This window comes from Strongylocentrotus purpuratus, unplaced genomic scaffold (genome assembly GCF_000002235.5).
Source record: "Strongylocentrotus purpuratus isolate Spur 01 unplaced genomic scaffold, Spur_5.0 spur5_scaffold_2, whole genome shotgun sequence".
NCBI lineage: Eukaryota > Metazoa > Echinodermata > Echinoidea > Camarodonta > Strongylocentrotidae > Strongylocentrotus > Strongylocentrotus purpuratus.
The window spans coordinates 18,976,848-19,000,840 of NW_022145605.1; the positions used below are offsets into that span (position 1 = coordinate 18,976,848).

The window sequence follows — 23,993 nt, forward strand, 5'->3', positions numbered from 1 at the left end:
GCAGACAATTTCTTTCATAATGTAATTACATGAGTAGAACTTCACACTAGTTTCCTCAAATAAGCAAAACCATTTGAGATGAGATGCTGAGAGTAATCTCGAGAGTATTGACTGGATCAGGACCCTGTTTCATAAAACTTGTTATCAATAACAAACGCTTGATTTCTATGACAAATTTGCTCTTAGCCAATCAAATGCCACGATTTCAGTTGCTTATAGCACAGTTATTGTAACTTTGTATTGATAAGAAGTTTGATGAAACAGGGCCTTTTTGTATGGCAAGGGCAAAGATTGATTACACACATATATAAAGGGCTACAATAATTCACTTATTATGAGCTTGGCGAAAACTGGGGTTAAACTCGGTATAAAAGCTCTCTTAGATTTTGAAAACGTATGAAGACATATTAACAATGGAACAAAAGTGAATTTGGAATTCTAAATTCCTGAACATAATTTGACACAGAGGTTAAAAGTAAAAGAGGTACAACATCTTATCAATCAAATTTCTACACTGTGATCTGAACATAATCACGTTGGACGTGAATTTAAAGTGTACATGGACATCTCTCTACAATGTAGACATCCTTTAACCAAGAGCTCAAAATGCAAGATTTATATCACATGTACATATATGTGTAACTTGCACAAACCATATTTTCTATTCAACTAAATGAATTTTTTCAAAAATATATTTGAATAACTTAAAATTTTCAAAAAATGTATTTATATTTGAAATTGTATTTCTAGACTCTTTACAAGTTCATTGAAATTCTGCTTTTGTTTGTTGTAAGTTATTATAAACAAATTACGATCTGTAAAAAATTAAGACACTTTAAAATGATTTATGAGAATAATGTTCATATCATATTTATTCTTGGGAACCTACAAACAAACAAGCTATGCTTTCCAGTAGGTTCCTGTTTCATTTCATAATTTTGAACCTACTTTGTCAACTATGTTGTTTATTGTGCAAACAATGGATATGAAATGGAATGAATTAGAATCAATCAATCAATAACTTTTTTTTCATAAACCTTGAAATCTAAAATGAAATTGAAATGAAAGGATATATATATACAGATTAAAACTACCCGACACCATAATTGCTAACATTGATCATCTCTAGAAGTTATACCTCCATGATAGTACAAAGTGACTATCAATTTCATTAGTAATAATATTAATTGTACCGTAATCACTTTGTTTACCCATGGAAACCTCATCAGCATCAGTGCTGTTCTTCCCGAGGATCCTGCTATTATTATTATCCCAGCGATTGCCAGGTACCCATTTACACCCGGGTGGAGAGTGGCAAATCCGTATGAATGTCTTGCCAAAGGACGTCAGTGCCGGGCTGGGATTTGAACCCTCAACCACATGAATTAACTAATATACCATAACACCACTTTACATATATCGCACTGGCTGTCAGAATTCTACACACTTAGTTCAAGATATACAAAAGCAAGTACTATTCATTAAAAAATGAGCACAGTTGAAATATTCATCGTAAGGCACAAAAAGAACAGAATAATACCATTGATTCGCCATGATTAAGAAATTGAATGTATCATTAATAAATACATTTCCTGCTGATTATGAATATTCATAATATAAATTGGGATTTATTAGTATCCAAACAACTTTGTAGTCTTTGTATTACAGAATCTCTTTTACACTACTAAGAATTGTTGGTTCTCTTTAAAACATAATGAAAAGGTTGATCTTCAATTCACACAGGCGTATGGGATATAAAACCTGAGAAATTCAACAAGTCAGCCATTTTTTTAATATCAGGATGGTTTTGTCCTTCCTAAAAATATTGCTTCTCTTCTTTGAAAAAACAGATACTAAATGAAGATGATGATTCTTGACGTTTTGACATTATCAAGTTTTCCACTTCCTAATAGGGTCTTTCCATATTCCATAAGCATACACAGTTAAAATGTTTCTTTTCTTTACAATCTCATCATCATGTATACAAATTCTGATTTCTTTCCTTTGAAGAAATCATTTTTCTTGCTCCAAAACCCCTGTCTCTGAGTCAGTCTCTAAGAGAAGGTCCAGTTTAAAGCTTATCAGTACTAGTCTACAGGAGGGATAAAACCACCCTGCAAGGTCACTGGTGGTTAACTACGGTTAACTCAGCTCTCAGTTAACATAAGAAAAAGAGGATCATGGGGGACCAATGGTCACTGCTTAGGCATTGTTTGTTATATGGAGGGCGCAAGTAGCTACAGGTAGTGCAGTGGGCCTTTAACATCCACCCAAGTCTTTTTTCTTGCCTTTCCTGTAAAATCTGGTCTCCTCCGGATCGAAACCTTGCTCTTTGCTCCCGTACACGGCCCATGGGGGCGTCTTTGCCATGTAGTCCTCCGCCCTGAATATCTTCTCTCCTCCGCTCGCATCGTATTCAGCCATCAGCGCATGGAATTGTGAGTAGTCGATCCACGTCCACCATTCCCCATCCCTCTTGAACTGCAAGAAAAAGAAGTCAAAACACACGTCATTCAAAGATTGATTACTTCTTTAAAGCCTCACTGCACTACTTATAGCTACTTGCGCCCTCTATACAGCAAACAATGCCTAATTGGTGCCTGATGGTCCCCCATGATCCCCTTTTTCTTATGTTATTTGAGAGCTGATTTGATGAGATAACCACCCATCAGTGACCTTGCAGGGAGTTCTAATCTCCCCTGGCCAAACTAGTACAGACGGTCTTTAAATTCAAAAGAATCCATTCAAGATGGTTTGTCCCTTTCGCAGACCTGGAAACTTGAAGTTCCTTGAATCCAATGGTATATTGAAGAGGTCTGTTAGGGACCTCCCACCAAAAGAAATCAAAATGGAAACTGGCTTTCAATAAATAGGTTTTAAATGTTAATAAAATTTGAGATATTCATTTTCTAGGCTAATAAAAACATTTGAATGTAATTCAGAAATAATTTGACTGTTATATCTGTTTATTTGAGAAGAGCTCCCTCTACGGCAATAGGAGAACATCGCTGGATTTTCACTTCTTACAAAGAAGTTTCTGATTCTATGATTGTAAAATTACACACACGATATCTGAAGGATACATTTGAAATACTCCCCAAGTTTCATGGAGTTTGCACAAGTTTGCACAAGTCTGCAAAAAGGGACTAATGTCCATCGGCAAGACGTTAATCTAAATTTGCCACTCTCCACCCAGGTGTGAATGGGTTCCTGATATGCTTGAGCGCTAATTACTTTGGCAGCTCAGCTATAACCAGGGTAATATGTGTAAAGCACCATGACCGTCAGAGCCTGGCGGATACCGGCGCTATATAAATATCCATATTATTATTATTTAAGAGGGCCAATCACACACACAAACAATGAATATTTTTAGAAGACGTAAAAATCTTCCCACCTTTGTATTGGCAGTCAGGACACAGTTAGAATGCTCATGTTCACAGGCAATCTCATACTCAGGGAGAAGGTCCATGAGTTTCTGGACAAAGTGAACCACTTCTTCATGCCATGGTATATTCTGCATGGTGAGGGTGCTGGCTTTTGATTCCCCGCAGTAGGTTACGCCCTAGGAAAAATAAAATAAAAAATGGAAAGGTGAAGAAAATAATTGAAACTGAAGTGCCACCAAATATAGAAACATTTAATTAAAAAGTTTGAAGTATACTTAATTTTGTTGTGTGCTTGACTGTAATTATTTGAAAAGAGTATTAAACAGTAAACCCCCTCAAACTTTGAATGGACGTAAATGCAAGAAGCAAACTAAGGAAGAAAAATACATAGCTGCATGCGACAATGTCTTCTAGGCATATCCGCTGATGTTGCACTATAAGAGAAAAAAAATGTGAAGTACACTCGCTTATCTCATTTACTTTTTCTGCAGCATTTTTTTTTCTTCCAAAGAGGTTTTACCCTCAGAATGAGAGTGGGGTGAGAGTTCATACCTTGACCTCGATGAAATCTGGTTTGCCGAGTTGTACCAGGTCGGCGTAGGACTGTATCTCCTCGTCGTTCCATGCCTTGACCAGAGTGAGACGGTAAACAGTCCTCTGACCCTGCAACACGAAGATAATGAAAGGGTTCGAGATAAATTGACAACAAAATAGTGCATCAAGAGTCAGAAGTTCTAAAGGTGAGTCTATTGTTTTCTCATCGTTAAACAGCCTCGGCCAATACTAGCCATAGCGCTAAACATTTGGCCCACACATGGGTGCTACCATCCACAGCTCGTACAATTACCGCAGCCTTTAAACAGAAGCCTGCCCACATTTCATCCTTCAGTATGCAAAATGTACATCACAAAGCTTACAATGGCTTGCGTGCCTGCTATAGCATTCACCAAATACCAGCACTAACACAAAAGAAATGCACTCACGCAAAGAGTTCAACGAGAATCCCTATAGGGGGTACTCTAATTGAGTAATAGAGACAACCCCAAAAAGATGGGAAACCAATCAATAGGAATCCCTATAGGGGTACTCCAAATGAGTAAGAGATACCCCCCAAATGGAGGGAAACAATACGTCATTGACTGAAGAAGCAGGGGGGGGGGGGCACCTTTGCACTACATAATTGCTATCTAATTTACAACATAAATTCCCATTCACAGCAATAACTTCACTATTACCCCAGAAATTGCTATAAAAGTAAAAAGATGATTCCCAAGACCTTCTAGGATCTCTTACACTGATAAAGTTTACACTACATGGTGAGGGCTAGTCCAGAATCTGGCCGGTTCTTTATATTTCCCTACACTTGATTCAAGCCACTGAAGATGGAGCTATGAACCAACTCAAACGCCCACCAGCCCCATGGCCCAGCCGAATTTAAGGATCACGCCATCTTTGGCTGGCAGCAAGTAAGCAGGGAGAGGTTGCATTGGACATCTAAATTAAATTGGCCAGATTCTGGTCTAAGTAAGGGCTTGAGTTAAATACTGAAGATCTACAGAGGACAAATTGTTACTGCTGTAGACAATGAGATGAAACTGAGATTTCAGTATCAGATGATGAAGGAATATTTCATCCTTGTCAAAAAGACTGTACTCTACTTTATCAACTGAACCCTAAAAATGTTGAAACCTTATAAATAGTTACATACATCAGCATGTATCGAATTTACGAAAAATCACTCTCTTAACTCAGGGTACAGAGTACATTGTACAGGATACTAATATTCTATATTTGTATGAAGTACAAATTCACAAGTTTTGTTTATACTACGGTGGAGAAAAAAAACCTGACATTTAACTCATATCCTGCCATAAGGCTGCATGCACGCTACCATTATAGTGCTTTGTACACGCGAGCACGCTATCATTTGGCTGCTTAATTCAAGCGAGCGAGCCACAGCTTAGCTGCTTTATGCATGCATGCTGGCATTCGTAATAGCAATTATTGTTCATGCTCATTGTACTATGCTGAGTGCTTGGTACACGCTATTGATCGCACCATCAGATTATCAGATTATCTCAAAATAAACTTGGCACAGGTGGGATTTGTGGCTTGGCACAATGGGGATTAGCCCTGTGGCACTGGACTGTATTCATTACAGCAGGATAAGAGTTAATCATGTCATTCTCACCTTATCAGATAGGGCTTTGAGGCTCTCCAGGAACCTAGGCCAGAAGTCTCTGAAGAGAGGCCGGTCTACTTTCTTCAAGCTCTCCTTGGTGCTAGCATCAACGCTCACGTACAGCTGAGTGACTGGCAAGAGGTTCCTAGGAATCGAATGGTGGAGAGACATTTCAATATTACTTCCTGGATTTGAGTTAGCTACCGTCATAGAAAAGTTCAGTCATATCTGGGATATTGAAGTATCACTGTTAAAATTTATGAATATTGAGTTAGTTACTGTAATATAAATTCAATAAGTTACCACAATTGAAAAGTTCGGTCATATTTGTCAATATATGTGAATATTTCTTTCTTAAATTTCAGGCAAAGAAAAATGTGTATTCTGAAATTCCAATGCTGACATCAAACTAGTATCGTAAATATATTAAGGTTTTGAGACAGTTGACAAAAGCACAGTCAAATATTAAATTTCTATCATGAACTTGATTCAGCCTGATAATACATTGTCAAAAGGTTTGAACCTGTACTAATACAACTTTTTTTTAAATACGGTTGTTTCTTTCTGAGAGAATCTAGTTATAACTATCAAAATAATACCTATGAGTGTTGAAAATCAAGTAAGTTGGTGTCCATTCAAAAATCAAAATGTCAGATGCAGCAAGGTACTTCCTGCTGGCCATTTCCTGAAATTGGTACAGACTGGACCAGGGGGGGGGGGGGGGGGGGGGGGGTGTTTCACAAAACTTGTCATCAGTGACAAATGACAGTTTGTGTTATAAGCTACTGAAATCCTTGCTTCTGACTGGTTGTCAGCAGATTTGTCACTGAGTTTTGTCATTTGTCATTGAAAAAAGGCTTTGTGAAACGGGTCCCTGGACTCACTTGATTGCGTCCGGAAACTGAGCGTTGGTGACGAGGAAGGTGGAGATCTGCTCCTTGTGGAGGAGTTCTACTAGACGATTGATCTTGGGGTACATGATGGGCTCACCTACCAGGGAAAGGGCGCAGTGTTGCGCCTTCATGGCTTCCTTCATCCTCTCTGGCTTCACCCCGGGAACTCCTGGTGATTTGACGGTTCAAGAATGGTACAAATTTAAGGAGTGGTGCAGTATGCATTAAGTTGAACAGCTGAAACCAGGGGTGATAGTGAGCACCAAAAAAAGGCTTTTTTTTTACCCTCAACCACGCCACCATTGAGTAAAAAAAAAAAGAAGAGGATTTGGGGGAAAAAATGGCATCCAACAACATTCCCCCCTTTTGAGTAAGAAAATTGGGAAGAAATAGGAAAGAATAGAGAAAATAAGGGGAAAATATGGATAAAATCGGGAAACCGATTTAAATCAGGTAATTATCAGGCCTGTAAAACAACCTCAAGGGGATGGAAGAAGTCAGTAATAATTGATCTTTTCTGCGTTTGGCCATCATCAGTATAGATTTTCAATTTTTATTTCAAAGCAAGGTGTTTCTAATTTACAATATTTATCACATAAAATAATGAGATGTGTCAAATAGATGATTAGATGAATTAGCCCTTTGACCAAAGCAAAGGAAGGGGTAGTCACCATGACAACCCTCATCAACACACAGCATTTTTGCCATCCCAAAATAGCTTCAAGGAACTTCAAAAAGGGATTAAACCTTTAAGGTTCAAGGTCCAAAGAATACTTGGATAAAACCATAATCATAGACAGTCCAAGCATTTTATTAACCGGGCGCCGGGCGATTTATATCTCTCATTTTTGTATTTTTGAAAAATATATCTATTTTGTTTTATATTTATCTATATTTCAAGATAGTATCAAAAAATAATATCGTAAGCAAAACATTCATGGGCTTTGTTAGTGTTTCTTAACAGTACGTGCAGATCATTTGTTATATCACATACACACCATACATAAATATGTATATAAGATAGTACCTACACAAGCCTCTATATTCAATAATCTTATCATACCATTTATCATTACTACTTTTTCTTATTTTATTTTCTTATTACATTATGTTATTATATTTTTAATGTACTGAGTGTAATTTAGCATATTTATAATATTGTTTTACTGTTCTTATTTTATTTCCTTATTACATTGTGTTATTATATTTTTAATGTCCTGAGTGTAATTTAACATATAATAATATTGTATTATGTTTTACTGTTCTTATTTTATTTTCTTATTACATTATGTTATTATATTTTTAATGTACTAGTGTAATTTAGCATATTTATAGTATTGTATTATGTTTTACTGTTCATCAAGGGAGGTATTACTTCCTGATAGGGAACCGTTTCGTTCTGTGAACGAACCGTACTACAGCTTTTTGTATACTGGACTCACTCTTTTTTAAGTATTCCATAATTTTTTTCCGGTTGGGATTCGTTTATTTCTGTTAAAAACAAGCCCTTTCTATAATATAGTTAGGGCAATGTACTAAAAAATGTTTTACAGTCTCTATTTCACTGGGGCATCTATTACAGAAACCAGTAGCATGAATTCTCAATCTAAGGAGATCTTGGTTAAGTCCAAGGACTCCAAAGCGGATTCGATGAATAATTGTTGAATGTGATGGTACCTTCGAATGTGATGGTATCTTCAAAAAGTCAAATGAAAAACAAACACTGGACCTGCTGATGCATTGACTTTATGTACAAAGTTGATTGCAACTCCAGACTTGCCTTGATTCGACCGCAATTAAGCACCATGCAATGGGTGCTGCAACTTCGGCATAGAACATCATCGTGTGTTGCGTCACAATTCAGCAACCTTCGTACTCATTGACTAAATTTCTGTGATGTTTTGAATAATGGATTTTTCTGATAAAATATGTAAATATATTTAACAAATCATTTAAAAAAAAAATTTTTTTAAATATTTTTTTTTAAAGTGACAGGTCGGCCGCTCTCAAAGATTGAATGCGTTTTTATTCAAAGAAACATGATTGCAATAGCATTTTATAGGGAAAATAACATAAAACGTAAACCAGGCAAAATCTGTTTTTTCACCTAAAAATATGCTTAAATATTGTCTAAAAAGATGGTGGCTCGCATGTTTTGCCTCTATTCTTAGACTTATATTATTCATTTCAAAGTCATGAAATGGCATTTCATATTAACAAAAACATGGTCTACAACAACTCCAAATGACAAAATAATCCCAGCATTGCATGTTTATTTATTATTTGATAGCCTAAAACTTAACAATTTTTTTAAATAAAAATAATTTAATTCCCCCCTTCCTAACTGTAACATTTTTCAATTTTTGACATTTAACGGCATAAAAATAGTTTTTAAACATGAACCACAACAACTACAAATGACAGATTTATCCAAGGCATGAGTGATTTAATATTAGAGTGCTCAAAATTTAAACAAGAAATTAAACTACCGTGCCGGTATGTATAAATAAAAGGTAAGGTAAACAAATAATTTAAAAGAATACCAATTTTCATCAATTTTGGAAACGGCTCCTGGTCCTGGAAAACGGCTCCCGGTTCTTTAAAAAATTTTAGGACCAGGAGCCGCTTTTTCAGATAATTGGCTCCCGGTCTGCTTTGACTTAACAAAAGGCTTGCATAGACAGCTAGAGGGATTAGGCTCTATCGTTCTTGAAATTTCAGATCTTTATAAGCATCCGCTATATCAAGTACAATGATTTCAATCTTGAATTATTCAGGAATATACAGAAAATCACAACGGTCAGGGAACAGAAATTAGTAAAACAATCATACCTTTGAATTGTTTGATCAAGTTGTAATGGTTCTTTAGGGCTCCCTCTACGATGGACTCAGCATCGTCCATTTGCCATTTCCACTCTGTACCTACCGGGTTTGTATGGTGCCTGCAAGGAGATAAAAAAAAAAAGACAAATGGCTATCTGCATGCTCCTTGTACCTTAACTGATATTTGTTTTCGAATTAACGAGCCATTGAGGACAATTGGTCTACATTGGCAGATGGGGAGAGGTACAGGGAATATGCCCTGCCCCCACCCACCCCCCCCCCCAAAAAAAAAAAAATACCGCACATATTTATATATATATCAGCTTTATCTTGTAATACAACAAAAATAGACACCTAAGTGCTTTTTTTGTCGTTGATTTTATTTCCTTGTCGCTAATGGACATCTATGCCTACCCCCCCCCCCCCCCTCCACCTCCCCCAGCCCCACTGTTAAAGAAGCATATGGATTTTACCCTTGGATATGCTACAAAAGAGCAAAACATAAAAGTATGTTTAGATTATGTTCTACATTAAACAAATAACACATAAATACAGAATCATCCCTAATTACTGTAAGCAGGAGTCATATTTTAGTTTTGATAGCTTGTTTCATTGTTTTAATGGGGCATTAATGTTTCTTAATGAGGACAACCTGTTTCCGTTTAGGAAGAGAAAAGGCTATACTGTTCATGTTGCAAACGCTTTCGATTTTACAGCAGCCAACATGTAATGTGTATTATTAGTACTTATAACTATCAGGCAACCATCCTGCTACTCCTCTCGCGCTCCTTGCAAGGCATCACGCTGAACCATCAGCCTCCCAGGATGTTACACTTGGTGAAAGAGCAAACACAACTGCTGCTCCCAAACTGTGCAATAACCTACCCAGATTTATTTGCAACCTGCAATATCTTAATACCTTCCAAAATATTTCCCCACTTGCCTCTTCTGTTAACAACATAATTGCAAAAAAATTGAACATGTATGTGGAAAATGAGCTACATATGAAGAGCTTAATTCCAAAAGGACCTAAATCCACTTTTTATGAAAATCAAATTATAGATATCAGAACATTGTTCACTAAAGTACCTGTCTTTCAACAAAAATATTTACCTAAACTTTGGGAGCAATTATGAAAAAATACACCATCGAATATTACTTTTCCATAGACGCCTGTACAAAATCTGGTAAACGATTCCTTTTTTCTCTGAAGTTACAAAAATGCATTTAGCTCCTTTTGGAATTAAATTCTTCATCTACTATACCCTATCATTATTATTGTTATTACCCACCTCCAACAGAAGACACATTTATTAGCGCATGCCAGACTGGGTGTTGTCTCCATGCATCGATGACTCTCAATACCATAGAAGGTGTGCTTGTAGCATCCTCCCCTACCACGAAGCATGCTCTGTACAATGAACAAGAAAATGATCGAGACATTAAAAGTAAAGACCAGTTTTGGAAACGCCCCCCTCTCAAAAATGAAATGGAAGCTCTTATTACCAATCATGTGAAAGAATATGTTTTGAATAATACATGATGATAACATTTTTGCCGGGAAACCGCCTACTAATTGATATATTTGGTGAACTAGTTTATCTATTGGTGTGTGAGAGATAAACGCACGTGTCGCGCACGTGTGCGTAGTCTCATATACAACTTTCTATGTACAGTGCTTGTAACTTTACGAAGACTGGGCCAAATTTCTTATTATTTTGATGATTCCAGAACCTTGCAGTACACACCAATACTTATATGCTAGATGATCAACTTTTTCTGATCGATTCCACAACGTTTCTTTCACAATGCAATCGCATGACCATAACTGGTCTTTATCTTTAACCTTTTGTTTGCCGTTGGTGCTGATTGGCACATAGATAGTTTAAGGTACAGCTTCCCATTTATCCTATTCTTGAAAGTGAGCATTATTACCTATGCTGAGAGTTAAAAAGGTGCTGACTCTCCTTTAACGAACCACTGCATTTAATGCCTTTCTGACTCCCAACCAAACAAAGCTTTTAGAGAATTATTTGACATCTATCACTCACCTTTGTCCATCTACATAGCTTCACGCCAGAATGAGAACCAATGATTCGGTAACCTGTCAACAGATTATATTAAAGCGAGAAAAACATTATAAAGCCATGAGATCTCAAGTAAAGTATTGGATCAAATCCAGAAAGAGGTCTAAAATAGCATTTTTATCCCTAACTCAGCAATACTTCACTCTCGCCACATTATATTTCAATGCGTTAAACTATTCCATGGCAAATTTATTAGTACAAACAATTTTGTCATATACATTAGCTTTCGCTGTATAAGAGGAACAGGTATTATAAATCGACTCCATTTGAAAATAGCACACCATTTCATTCCTCAAAAAAAGGAGGTTCAACTTCAATCTTCTTTTTCCCCTCATTCTCATGTTTTTCAACTATCTCCAAATTTCAACTTTTTGTATGCCTCTCTATCTCTCTCTCTCTCTCTCTCTCTCTCTCTCTCAAATGTTACAAGTGAACGCTTACCTTGCTTAGTGAGATTTTTCCTGATGGTCGGTGTTACCATTTCCTTCGGCTCTGTGCCCAGTTTTACACCATTCATAGCCTGTTAAGTGATCAAAATGAATGTACAATTTTCAATCATTAGGTACACTAAATCTAACTGACAAATTGTTGATTCAAATTCATCAATTTCAACAACAACAACAAACAAACAAACAAAATGGGGAAAAAGAAAAAATTAGAACAGGAGATATGAAAATACAATGAGTGTGAAGGGTAAGAGAAAAGGGGGTAAACAGAAAAATTGAGGGAAAAAAAGTAATCAATGCACAAAAGGAAAAAGAGAATGCTAAATCAGAGAGAGAAAAGGATATAAACCAAACTAAACACCTACAAAATCCATAACAGAAAATTTGTGAGAAATATCATCCACACAAAAGTGATTCCGATTATTGCATACTCACTGCTCATTAGAAAAATCATGAATTATAACACCCCCCCCCCCCCCTCACAAAAAAAAATATATACAAAATCGGAAACTAAGAACACACATACCTTGGCATTCTTCATCTTGTTCATGACGGAGCCCAGGTCTTCGACATCAATGACATCCATCTCATCAGGATCTTCCTGGTCACTGTCCAGACCATCGTCTGCCTTCTCCTCACCACCGCCGTCACGCTCAGGAGTCACAGTGTTCTAAACAAAAGAATAACTGTCACATATCATCACATGTTTGCAGAGTTGGGGGGGGGGGGTAGATAATTACATTACATTTGTGAACTATTATTATTAAAAACTGAAAGGCTTGGGGCCATTGCATAGATAAAAATATATATTCTCTCTCTCTCTCTCTCTCTCTCTCTCTCTCTCCCGTTACTGTAACAAATCTATTGACTTTGGTGATCACATTGTTCAGCGACACCCTCTTTTTTAGCCTTTGAAATGGACTCTACTCTTTGGTCTGACACTACTCTCTCCTCCACCCATCTCTGCACACTATCCACCGATAGTACTCTTTGCCTTCCTCTATCTCTCTTTTCCCCCAAGCCCACTTATTTGAAGCAGCAGTATTTGACCAACAAGAACTCTCATTAAAAAAAACACATCATAGCTCATGTGAATAAAAACAAAAATCCTTTACTACATTGCCCAGATGATAGGACTTTAATCCCATCTCCCTGCTTTAATACAGCCATACATTTTCTCTGCTTCTAATATAGCAATACAAAAATGGCGAAGAGAGATTGGGAGATTCATGGATGGAACACAAATACTAAAACATGAAAATAAAAATCTCTACATACTGAAAATTGAAAACATCAAAATTGTCTCACTCTTCAATAACTTACCTGTTCTAATGACATTTGACCTATGACGCTTGATTGACATGTTCCATTCTGATTACAACTGCAAGATTTATCACCACTTCCATCACACTTCAGTACAGCCTGGAGAAAATCAGATTTCCATGCAGCAAAGTCTGCTTCAGTACCTGTCAAATGTAATAGAATTGTTTGTATTTTACCATTTTTAAGTGTATAATATAACTGAAAAGGAAGAAATTTATTTTGTTACTTAAAATATGCATTTTGTGGTTCAACATTACTGTTGAATGAAAATGAAAAAGTAGTTAAAGGTAAAGACCAGTTATGGTCATGCGATTGCATTGTGAAAGAAACGTTGTGGAATCGATCAAAAAAGGTTGATCATCTAGCATCTAGCATCTGCAAGGTTCTGGAATCATCAAAATGATAAGAAATTTGGCCCATTCTTCGTAAAGTTACAAGCACTACACAGAAAGATGTATATGGGACTACCCTATATCTCTCATCATGTATTAGTCAAAACATATTCTTTCACATGATTGGTAATGAGAGCTTCCATTTCATTTTTTGAAATTGGGGCGTTTCCAATACTGGTCTTTACCTTTAAAGAACCTTTCTAAGAAAGAGCACCTGTCTAGAGTGGCGAATTTTCTCTGTTCCCCTTGGGTGGCCTTTTCAGATAAATTTGACAGTATATTATTGCTAGTCTGTGAGCACCAGTCCCTATTAGAAACTCACCTCCATGCTTGCTTGCTGCCACATTGCCATTCCCTTCTCCTACTGGAAGCAAAGGCCTGGCACTCAAGTCTATCAGCCACTGATGAACCTTCTTACTGACCTACATGAAACAAAAAAAGGATCCAAATGACACATAAGGAAACATTAATAAAACTAAAATAATTAAACAAAAGACAAATGGCATAAAATGATTATAACATTAATAACAAATTAAATCATGTAATATTAATGCACCAGAGTAAAACACTGGTCAACTATTTTCTCCATTCATACTCTAAAAATTGCTGCAATATGTAATCTTTGTCAATGCCCAAAATTTGTCAGAGGAACTTGTTCTGTAAAACAAAAACATTATTGAGCTAATGATACCAAAACAAAGAGAAACAGCTCTTTCATTCAACCCTTTATAGGGACCTGGTAACATTGTTCAGATGATAGAAAATGGTGCTAAGGAAGTGCCTTCAATGCTAGATGCACAATTAAAGATGGTAAAACTTTGGAAAAACTGTTTTGATGGATTCCTTTATTCTCCCAACTATATTAGTATAGTTTAATTGAAATTTAGATAGGTGAATGTTAATCGTCACAAAACAATGAGTTGGCTCTATATACTATTCCAAACATTCGAATGATTTTTAAAAGCCTGTTTAAAGTCTTTTTTCATGTAAAACAAGGTTGGTAAAATTAAAAAATGGTTGTGAGGAGACACCATCAAAGAAAACCATAAATATCTTTCAGGATTTTTAGTATGTTAGAGCGTAAGTATAATAGAAGGAATATAATAAGTAAAATTTTGTTCATACAAAAATTATCCATTTTTTCATCAACCTTCAACAATGTTACCGGTTCATTTTAAAAGTTTAATTTCCAGGTTCATCCAAATGAACCTCTGGGCTAAAGTTGTTGCTCAAAATAGTCAATATTCAAAATAATAAATCATCAATTAAGCCACCCATACTCACTGTGTTGTAGTGATCTTGATAAAGTGAGTTTCCAAGTCCAAAGACTGCAAACTGATGTCCTTTGAGCAGTGTCCCGGGCACCCTGAAGTCATTGACTGATTCGTGGAGCCATCGACAGAACCACGCCCCACCCTCAGGCGGCTCACCGTCCGTATAGGTGGAGAGGATGTATACACACACTGTCTGCTCATCTTGCTGAGAGAGAGAGAAGAGAGAGAAGAAAAATAGGCGAATATTAATAATTAATTACCGGTAATGATTAATAATGTGGCAATTATTTTTAGATAGTTTTATGCATGAAATAAATGTATATAACTAGTATATAAACTACCTGTGTGAATGACAAGTTTCAGTATTTTGTATTGTGGAGAAGCAATTGTGTGTCGTACTGACATGCATAAAATATGGATTAGGGGTTACTCTGGTGAAAGTTCTCATCCACAATATCATGAAGAATTCTTAAGGTTTGAAGAATACAAAAAAGATAGTCATTATTGATTTTTACTATCATTTCAAAAACTTAAGAAACCTCAAGAATTTTGGTGACAAAAAATGAACAGGTTACTTTGGACTCAGTTAACTTTCAGTGTGCCAAGTTAGTTAGGGCAGAGTATGTAATGTGCAGTAAGCAGCACAGAACAGTTGCACACCATCACAAGAGATAGTTCAGAAGCTAGTAAAATCTAGACTCTAGCTTAGTCTATATTCCAACCAGGCAGCTGTCATTGATGTAAATACTCGTCAGTGATTTGTTGAAAAATATATTGATATTTCTGAGGAACTTCTATAGAAAGTATAAAGGATTACCTACATGAAAAGAATTTGAATAAATTTACGCTTGTAAATGTCTGAATAAAGTGGCTCTGAGTCATTTCCATGCACAGGTGTCAAATGCACATTTACCTGTTGGAATTTGCTTTTGTCTTTACACAACAGCATCATTTTTGACTTACATCTAATAAAACATGTTTCTCTGGATCAAACTCCTTCAGATCAATTACATCTGTGTTCACTGTGTCAGGAATATCCTTGGCAAGTTGGGCAGCAAGATTCTATGAATAGAATTAAACAATAAAACAACTTGAGTGTCAGAGTGAGAGTAAAACAACAACAACAACAACAAACCAGCCAATCAAGATAATACTACTCTGGAGACCATTTAAACTGTTAAGAAAATAAGACAATACAGGTGCATACAGGTACATGTACATGTTAGCATCAATTCATATTTGCTTAACAAGAAAAAATAATATTATTTTTTCTTGAACTTAACTTCAAAATTGTCATTAAAACATACATCTACAGTAAGATGCCATGTTAGGTTATAATCCCAAGGTCAGCAAGCCTTTCTACTGGTTGCTACTATGCCAAATAAAATCTAATTTGTTACTTTTATTATGATTTTTTTTTTTCAATGCACATAGTGATTCCTTACGAGTTCATACAGTGTATACAGAACTTATGTTCTAAACTCTTTTACATGTTCAAATTGTCATCATCTAAATCAATATCATTTATGTTTGCAATTCCAAATCTGAAACTACTTATTTTTTTAAACAAAAAAGGATATACTGTTCAAGGGGCATCATTAAAAAAAACATGGGCAGGAGAGAAGAATCATAATCTTTTTTCTACTTAAATAATACCGTAAATATTCAATTTTTATTTTAATTTTTGTTATACCTTTGCTGTACCAGTTTGAGTGCCATAGAAGATCTTGATGCTGGTTACATCCAGGGAAGCCTGTGGATCTACTGGAGATGTAGACTTGTTCTGTCTACTCTCTTTGTCAGCCTGTTAACAAAATAAAGAAGAAGAAAAGAAAAGAAATGCAGATGAGAACGATGCAGAATACAGGAAGGTAGGCTGCTACATCTGATATAACTATATTTGTGAAAAATGCAATTGAATCATTCAATTTACTTATTTTGAAACTTCTACTTAAATGTAACTTTCCACTATTTAAAAGAACAAACATAGAAAATTACAGAAAAGGTTTGAGTTCATCTACATTGGAAATAAAGTCTGACTCTACTTTATATTCATAACTATTTAAAACAAAAATAGGAGGAGGAGGAGAATAGGAATAGGAATAGGAATAGGAATAGGAATAGGAATAGGAATAGGAAGGAGAAGGAGAAGGAGGAGAAGGAGAAGAAGAAGGAGAAGAAGAAGGAGAAGAAGAAGAAGGAGAAGAAGATGAAGAAGAAGAAAATGAAGAAGAAGAAAATGATGAAGGAGGAGTTAAAGAGGAAGGAGAAGGAGGAGAACGAGAAGAAGGGGAAGGAGAAGGAGAAGGAGGAGAAGGAGAAGGAGGAGAAGGAGAAGAAAGAGGAGGAGGAGAATGAGAAGGAGAAGTAGGACTCTAGGAGAAGATTGTGATATAGAAGATGTCATACCTGTTGGCTAGTCTTTCTCTGTCTACTGAAGATAGCAATTCCAATCACTACAGCAACAGCAAGCCACACCCATTGCCATCCAGCTTGCCACGCCCACATGTCTCGGTCATCATCAGCATTGCCTGCAATGTAAACATTACATACACATACTTTAAAACCTTTTCAAACTATAAAGTTATCTGACTTAATCATTTTTCAAACTAGACTAGATCTAGGGTCTATCTAAATTCTAGGCCTAAATTTATCTGGTTGTAATTTTGTTCAATCTAAAAAGTTGATAAAATACATGTTGTTACATCAAATATAAGATATATGGGACGTTCCAAGAAGCTACATGTAGATATTAACACAAGTTCGATCTCTATAATATACAGTCATAGACAAGAAAAGAAACGTGTGGTTGCGCCAATTCAAGTCAAAGTGCATTCCACTAACAAATTAGTTAACGAGTGGGACCGTTGAATGCATTTTGGGATTGCAGAAATATTTTTTTCTTACGATTACGAGTAAATCATGGCATTATAGCTCGGTGTATGTCACTTACTTGCATTACTCTCTTGAATCAGAATGACGACATAAGTAAGCCCAATCCATTGTAGTTTATTCCACATTTTAACTTGGCACGCATATCAATCATGTAAACAAAACAATATTGATGAGTTGCTAATTTAAGATTTATCTCATTCAAACATAGATTCAGTCCTGTAATTAACATTTAAAATCATATTGCTGGCATATTTAATATATTTTTTAATTTTATATCCTAACCAAGTATTTTTATAACTATTTGATATGATGAAAATAATTATAATACAGTACAATTTAACATGTATTCATGTTTATTCCGCAAACATTATGTTTGGCAATGCACTACGCGTGTAGTTTGTATTGGCTAGTGGTAGCTCAATTCCACGTGCAATAAGATAAGGGTCAGTGCAGTGCATAGTCAACGATCGGTTGCATAGCCCAGCCGAATCAGCCTTCGCTTTTTGGCCGTCTCTAGCCGCACGGATGATTGCAAAGTTTCGCTCGAAGCTAAAGTGCTCGGCTAAGCGCTACGATCCACATCTCAGTACGCTATTGTTCTGTGTACCGAAAAATCCGGTTGTTGGTGGTGTGAAGAGAGGGGTAGATTTGGGAAGATTTAGCTTTTTTGATTCGTCAAACATCAGAGGCACCTCATCACAATGAAGTTAATAACATACGCAGCGAATATGTTTCTGGTAATCATCCTTTTCCTCATGCACGAGGTGGCAAAATGTGCAGGAATTGAAGTTATTTATGCGGTGAACAGCGGTGGGCCAGCGCACGTAGACATGTACGGAACACACTACCAGGAAGACCCCCTGACCATCGGCATCCCTTCAGACTACGGGAAGAGTATGCCGATAGCGAGGGTTCCACCAAGTGATGCCATCCTCTATCAGACGGAGCGCTACCATCTCTCGACATTTGGCTATGATATTCCAATCAAGGAAGATGGCGAATATGTTCTGGTTCTCAAGTTTTGTGAAGTTTGGTTTACATCTTCAAGAATGAAGGTGACTTTAATTTATCTCATTGTACTATTGAACCATAACAATTAACATTGTCATGTTTGAGGGGGGTGTGTCCGTGTGATGTTTGTTGCTGATCATTTTTCTCTGGATTTAGAATGTAGATCTACTCGAAACAAACAGATAGATCTAGATCTAGAATCTAGGTCTAAACAAAAAATAAAGTTAGGTAAGACAAATTCTTGTTCTTAGTTTCATCATATAGCATTATAGGGTCTAGGGTCTACAACTACAAGTCTACCTCTCTACTTAGACCGAATTTTCCGTCTCTTTCGTTCGTTAGCCTCTTAATTGGGGTAGGGTCGGCCGGCTCTCTCTTTAGAGACGGAAACCGTCTATACACATTCCCTTGATAATGCCACGGCCATTTCAGGTCGTAGCGTTTTGCCCCCAAAATCCCCCAAAATGTCATTTTACCTCATGCATTGATTATTTAAAATTAGGAGAAGGTTACACTACATCAGTTCCACTTACCAACTTGACTGAAATAATCTGTTTAATGGTCCCTTTAAAGGAAATTATGGGTCAAAATCGACATCCATGTTGAAATCTTGCAAGCCGTGTTAAACTTGCTGCGCACGGAGTCATCTAAATCAATCTCATCCCTTCTAGTCTACGCCGAAGGCAAAACGATTATGAAGGAAAAACTGTGCGCCATCTACACGTTCGTAATGGCGTTATCACAATTTTTTCTTCATAATCGTTTTGCCTTCGGCGTAGACTAAAAGGGATGAGATTGATAAGCCTTTTGCTCGCCAGCCACTGAATTCTTCATCATTAAATAAAAGTTTAGCTTTTAAAAATCCAATTCATCTAAATCTATATATCAAAAAAAGTAAATCTAATTTTAAAGGAATAAAAATCCTGAGAGAAGAGGCGTAAATATTCACTTCTGAATGAAAAACGCCTATAAATTAAAACAACAACAACAACAACGATTTAGATGACTCCGTGCGCAGCGAGAGTTTAACACGGCTTGCAAGATTTCAACATGGATGTCGATTTTGACCCATAATTTCCTTAAAAGGGACCATTAAACGAATTATTTCAGTCAAGTTGGTAAGTGGAACCGATGTAGTATAACCTTCTCCTAATTTTAAATAATCAATGCATGAGGTAAAATGACATTTTGGGGGATTTTGGGGCAAAACGCTACGACCTGAAATGGCCGTGGCGTTATCAAGGGAATGTGTATAGACAGTTTCCGTCTCTAAAGAGAGAGCCGACCCTACCCCAATAAGAGGCTAACGAACGAAAGAGACGGAAAATTCGGTCTACCTCTCTACTGTGCTTTTCCCTGAGTAAAAAGAGAAAGAAGATTACCGGTAATCAGACTTGGAGATTTGAAAATATGCAAATTATGTGAACAACATAGACATGTAATGTATACTAGTCTATAGCTTGTTGAAGAGGAAGATCCGGATTAATCCTTAAGGAGTCTTGGCTGTCTTAAGCCTGAAGTTGATATTTTGATGCCTTCAGGACAGAAGGCCATGATCTTCTAATTAATAATGAAAAGGACCTTGTCTATTTTGTATTAATTTATTATTACCAGTGTTTTAGTATTGAAACATCAATGTTCCATTTGATATAAAAACGTTGTTTATATCTTTTTAAACTCTCTAGGATGATTTCTTTTTACATTCTTTGCTCGACAATTAAATTACCATTTAACAATTTTTTTTCTTCTCACTATGACCAATGTAAAAATGTTAGATTACAACTTTATATATCCAGGTCTCCACACTACCTTTCTTGGAAGAGTCTGTATTCATGTTCCCTTTTAGAGTCTGTATTCATGTTCCCTATTCAAAACTTTCAAAAGGTTCGGGGTCCAGACATAAATTGGGTTGGTGTTGAGCTCTAAATCCAGACTTTGTAACTGTGTTTGTTCTTGTGTGTGGGTGACAGGTATTTGACGTGGTCTTGAATGAGCAGCATAGGGTCGTTCCAGACTTGGATATCTACCAGAAGGTCGGCCGAGGAACAGCCCACGACGAGTATGTCACCTTCACAGTCAGCAAGAGCAAAATCAAGGTTCAGGGAGAGGTCTCCACCCTGAGTGGCTATCTCCGAGTGGAATTCCAAAAGGTAAATGACTTCCATTTCTTGGTTTTGTTTCATGCCTCTTTCTTCAGAGTAACAGTTTACTCTCCATAACTTGAAGTTGCGAAAGTTGAATTATACCTTACTTGAATCAATGTTTTTCTGTCACCAAACTTTGCAAAATGTATTATTTACACTTCCTAAGTCAAATTTTGCATAAGTTGAGGAAAAAAATTGTTTGCAATCCCAACAGATTACATGTAGAGTACTTTCTGTACTCTTACATTTCTTACTTTTTCATCCTCCTCCCCTCCTCCTCCCCTACTCCTCCTCCCCTCCTCCTCCTCCCCTCCTCCTCCTCCCCTCCTCCTCCTCCCCTCCTCCTCCTCCCCTCCTCCTCCTCCCCTCCTCCTCCTCCCCTCCTCCTCCTCCCCTCCTCCTCCTCCCCTCCTCCTCCTCCCCTCCTCCTCCTCCCCTCCTCCTCCTCCCCTCCTCCTCCCCTCCTCCTCCTCCCCTCCCCCTCCCCTCCTCCTCCCCTCCTCCTCCTCCCCTCCCCCTCCCCTCCTCCTCCTCCCCTCCTCCTCCCCTCCTCCTACTCCCCTCCTCCTCCTCCCCTCCTCCTCCTCCCCTCCTCCTCCCCCTCCTCCTCCCCTCTCCTCCCCCTCTTCCTCCCCTCTCCTCCCCCTCCTCCTCCCCTCCTCCTCCCCTCCTCCCCTCCTCCTCCCTCCTCCCCTCCTCCTCCCTCCTCCTCCCCTCCTCCCCCCTCCTCCCCCTCCTCCCCTCCTCCCCCTCCTCCCCTCCTCCCCTCCTCCCTCCTCCCTCCTCCTCCTCCCCTCCTCCTCCTCCCCTCCTCCTCCCCTCCTCCTCCCCTCCTCCTCCCTCCTCCCCTCCTCCTCCCCCTCCTCCCCTCCTCCCCCTCCTCCCCCTCCTCCCCTCCTCCCCCTCCTCCCCTCCTCCCCTCCTCCCTCCTCCCCTCCTCCCCTCCTCCTCCCCTCCTCCCCCCCCTCCCCTCCTCCCCCTCCTCCCCCCTCCTCCCTTCCTCCCCTCCTCCCTCCCTGCTAGGGAGAAGCCGAGTAAGGACATCATGATTTATTTTTTGAATTCATTTTATTTTTACAGGGTGATCTAGACAACCCCAAAATCAACGCACTTGTTGTATACAAGGAACGTTGGATGGTGAGTATGAAAAATGCTTTTCACAAAAGTCTACAAGGTCGATGTAGGAAGGATTGGAATGCAGCAAATATATGTGCTCATATTTTGGCTAGATCAGTGTTGCTTTTGGCTCAAGTCCAAACTACATGTTAATATTTGTTGTTGAATATTATTGTTTCTTCTTCTTTTAGGCGGAATTAAGGAACTTATATATATTTCATGCCAACTTTTTTATAATTTTGGAAATAGATGTGTGTTAATATCTAGTAATAATTGTGTTGGGATTAACAATTCATACTAAATATTACAATTATAATATAGTTTATTGAGGAATAGAAAAGTAAATTGGGTTTTTGTCCTAACCCCTTGCATTCTATTGAAAAATGCCTTGTAAACATTCATCATTATAATCAGGATTCTAAAATTTATGAAATTATAGTTATATTATTCCTGTGATGATAATTAACCAGTACAGGAGCAATTTAAATATCAGGTACTGAGTACTGAATGAGAAGCACACAGTTATACAAGAATTAATGTAGTTTATATAAAATTAAGAACAGTAATCATGAATTTTGGTAACATTTTTATGCTTTTTCTTCCATTGTTTACAGAGGTTCCTAGATTAGCACCATTTCCTGGTCTCGAGGAACCTGACGATGAAGGCGATGACGATGACGAGATTGAGAAGGACGAGGACGATGCTCCTAAGGTGATCACCAAGGCCAAATATAAGTCTGGTCCTAAAGCTGTCGATCCTTACGCAGCTGATGAAACGAGCTTCTTATTCCCAGTACTTATAGCAATAGCAATTTTCATCCCTACCCTTTTCTGTCTGTGTAGATTATAATGCATAGCTGTTGTAGTTCTCGACAATTTATCTAAGGTACCAGCAGTAGCTGTGAATACACTGCTGCTGGTTATTTCACAGGCAAATGTACTTGGAATTTTCCACGAGGATTGTTGATTGCCTGATGTCTGTGAAATTGTGATTTACATAACTGAAACCTTTTAAAAGTACTGCTAACCCTTATTTAAATGTGTGTAATTCGATTGCGCAATGATAGGAGCAGAGATGATGTTTTCTCTGCTAGTATTGGGCCATTTGTATTTCCTATTTTGTACTTTGAGAATATCAGAAACGGAACAATATGGTGAAGGTATGTATATTTAATTCTATTGGCTCATTCTCTCCAAATGATGTACTTTTATTGGGTATAATGGAATTTGGAAAATGAAAATGAATATACTTTTTTTATTAATATGCAAACTTTTATAAGTTGTGCAGCAGAAGGGTTATATATTTGCGAGGAAATATATCAAATCTACATTGCATGTCCTTTGAAATTGATGTTGTTTGTGTGTGTATGTACTATGAATGGTTTAGTGGGTGGATTTAGTGAAATATTCGTTTTTTCATGATCATTGTTGTGTATGTAATGTTGGAAAAGTCCTCCAAAATGGGAATACTGCAATGTCTTTCCCTCATTTATCCATCCCCTTGGATTATAAAAAAAGGTTGTGGTTTACCTATGATTAATAATATGTAAAACAGCTGGTCCAGATGTTTCAAACAAGGCTCTGTAAAAAGTCCCTATTTTAAGTGAAAATGTACCTTTTCTGAAAGAAATACTGGTACATTGTTTTTCACAAAACTGTGAATGGATAAAAATTAATTCAAAAAATAAAATAATCAGCCACACCTACTAAATCCCCAAATTGCTTGAATTTTTAATTGAAATGTTGAAGACCCACTTGTTTTCAATAGTCTTTTAATATACTTTGGGTTGTGTATCCATAAAGTAGCACTGTAAGGATTTTGTTTTCCACCACAGCACAATAGAGTATATACAGTAGAGCTGCACTATAATAAATACAGTCGAACCTGTCTTAGTGGCCAGTGGCCACCTCTAGGAAGAAACGTGTGTTGTAAAACCTGTTTAGAAAAGTCACCTGTCTACAGTGGCCTGTTTCCCTTGGGTGGCCCTTGCACAAGGCTTTAGTTTAGTGGGTTCTTA

General features: G+C 37.3%; 2 protein-coding genes across 2 annotated transcripts; one reads left to right on the plus strand and one right to left on the minus strand.

The window, feature by feature from the left end:
- Positions 1 to 1,007: 1,007 nt before the first annotated feature.
- LOC577163 (S-adenosyl-L-methionine-dependent tRNA 4-demethylwyosine synthase TYW1) lies at positions 1,008 to 17,898 on the minus strand. The gene is made up of 17 exons (XM_030991892.1): positions 17,763 to 17,898; positions 17,219 to 17,340; positions 16,503 to 16,613; positions 15,773 to 15,871; positions 14,820 to 15,014; positions 13,858 to 13,957; positions 13,144 to 13,286; positions 12,347 to 12,490; positions 11,816 to 11,894; positions 11,339 to 11,391; positions 10,580 to 10,698; positions 9,297 to 9,406; positions 6,456 to 6,633; positions 5,581 to 5,716; positions 3,942 to 4,052; positions 3,398 to 3,565; positions 1,008 to 2,481 (listed from the first exon to the last, which is right to left on the minus strand). The coding sequence occupies exons 1-17, from the start codon at positions 17,827 to 17,829 to the stop codon at positions 2,260 to 2,262; spliced, it is 2,157 nt and encodes a 718-aa protein (XP_030847752.1). The 5' UTR covers positions 17,830 to 17,898; the 3' UTR covers positions 1,008 to 2,259.
- A 380-nt stretch (positions 17,899 to 18,278) lies between these two features.
- LOC576981 (malectin-A) lies at positions 18,279 to 23,993 on the plus strand. Its single transcript, XM_030991893.1, is given in 5 exon segments — positions 18,279 to 18,759; positions 20,686 to 20,865; positions 21,940 to 21,976; positions 21,979 to 21,996; positions 22,590 to 23,993. Coding segments are annotated over 5 exon segments (825 nt in total). The 5' UTR covers positions 18,279 to 18,405; the 3' UTR covers positions 22,826 to 23,993.

Excerpts from the sequence above, each read along its gene's own strand:
- LOC577163 (XM_030991892.1), bottom strand. The coding sequence starts at position 17,829 with ATGTGGAATAAACTACAATGGATTGGGCTTACTTATGTCGTCATTCTG. Across the intron at positions 15,872-16,502 it reads CTCAAACTGGTACAGCAAAG|AATCTTGCTGCCCAACTTGC; the intron begins GTATAACAAAAA and ends TTCTATTCATAG. Across the intron at positions 9,407-10,579 it reads AAATGTGTCTTCTGTTGGAG|GCACCATACAAACCCGGTAG; the intron begins GTGGGTAATAAC and ends ATCTCCTTGCAG.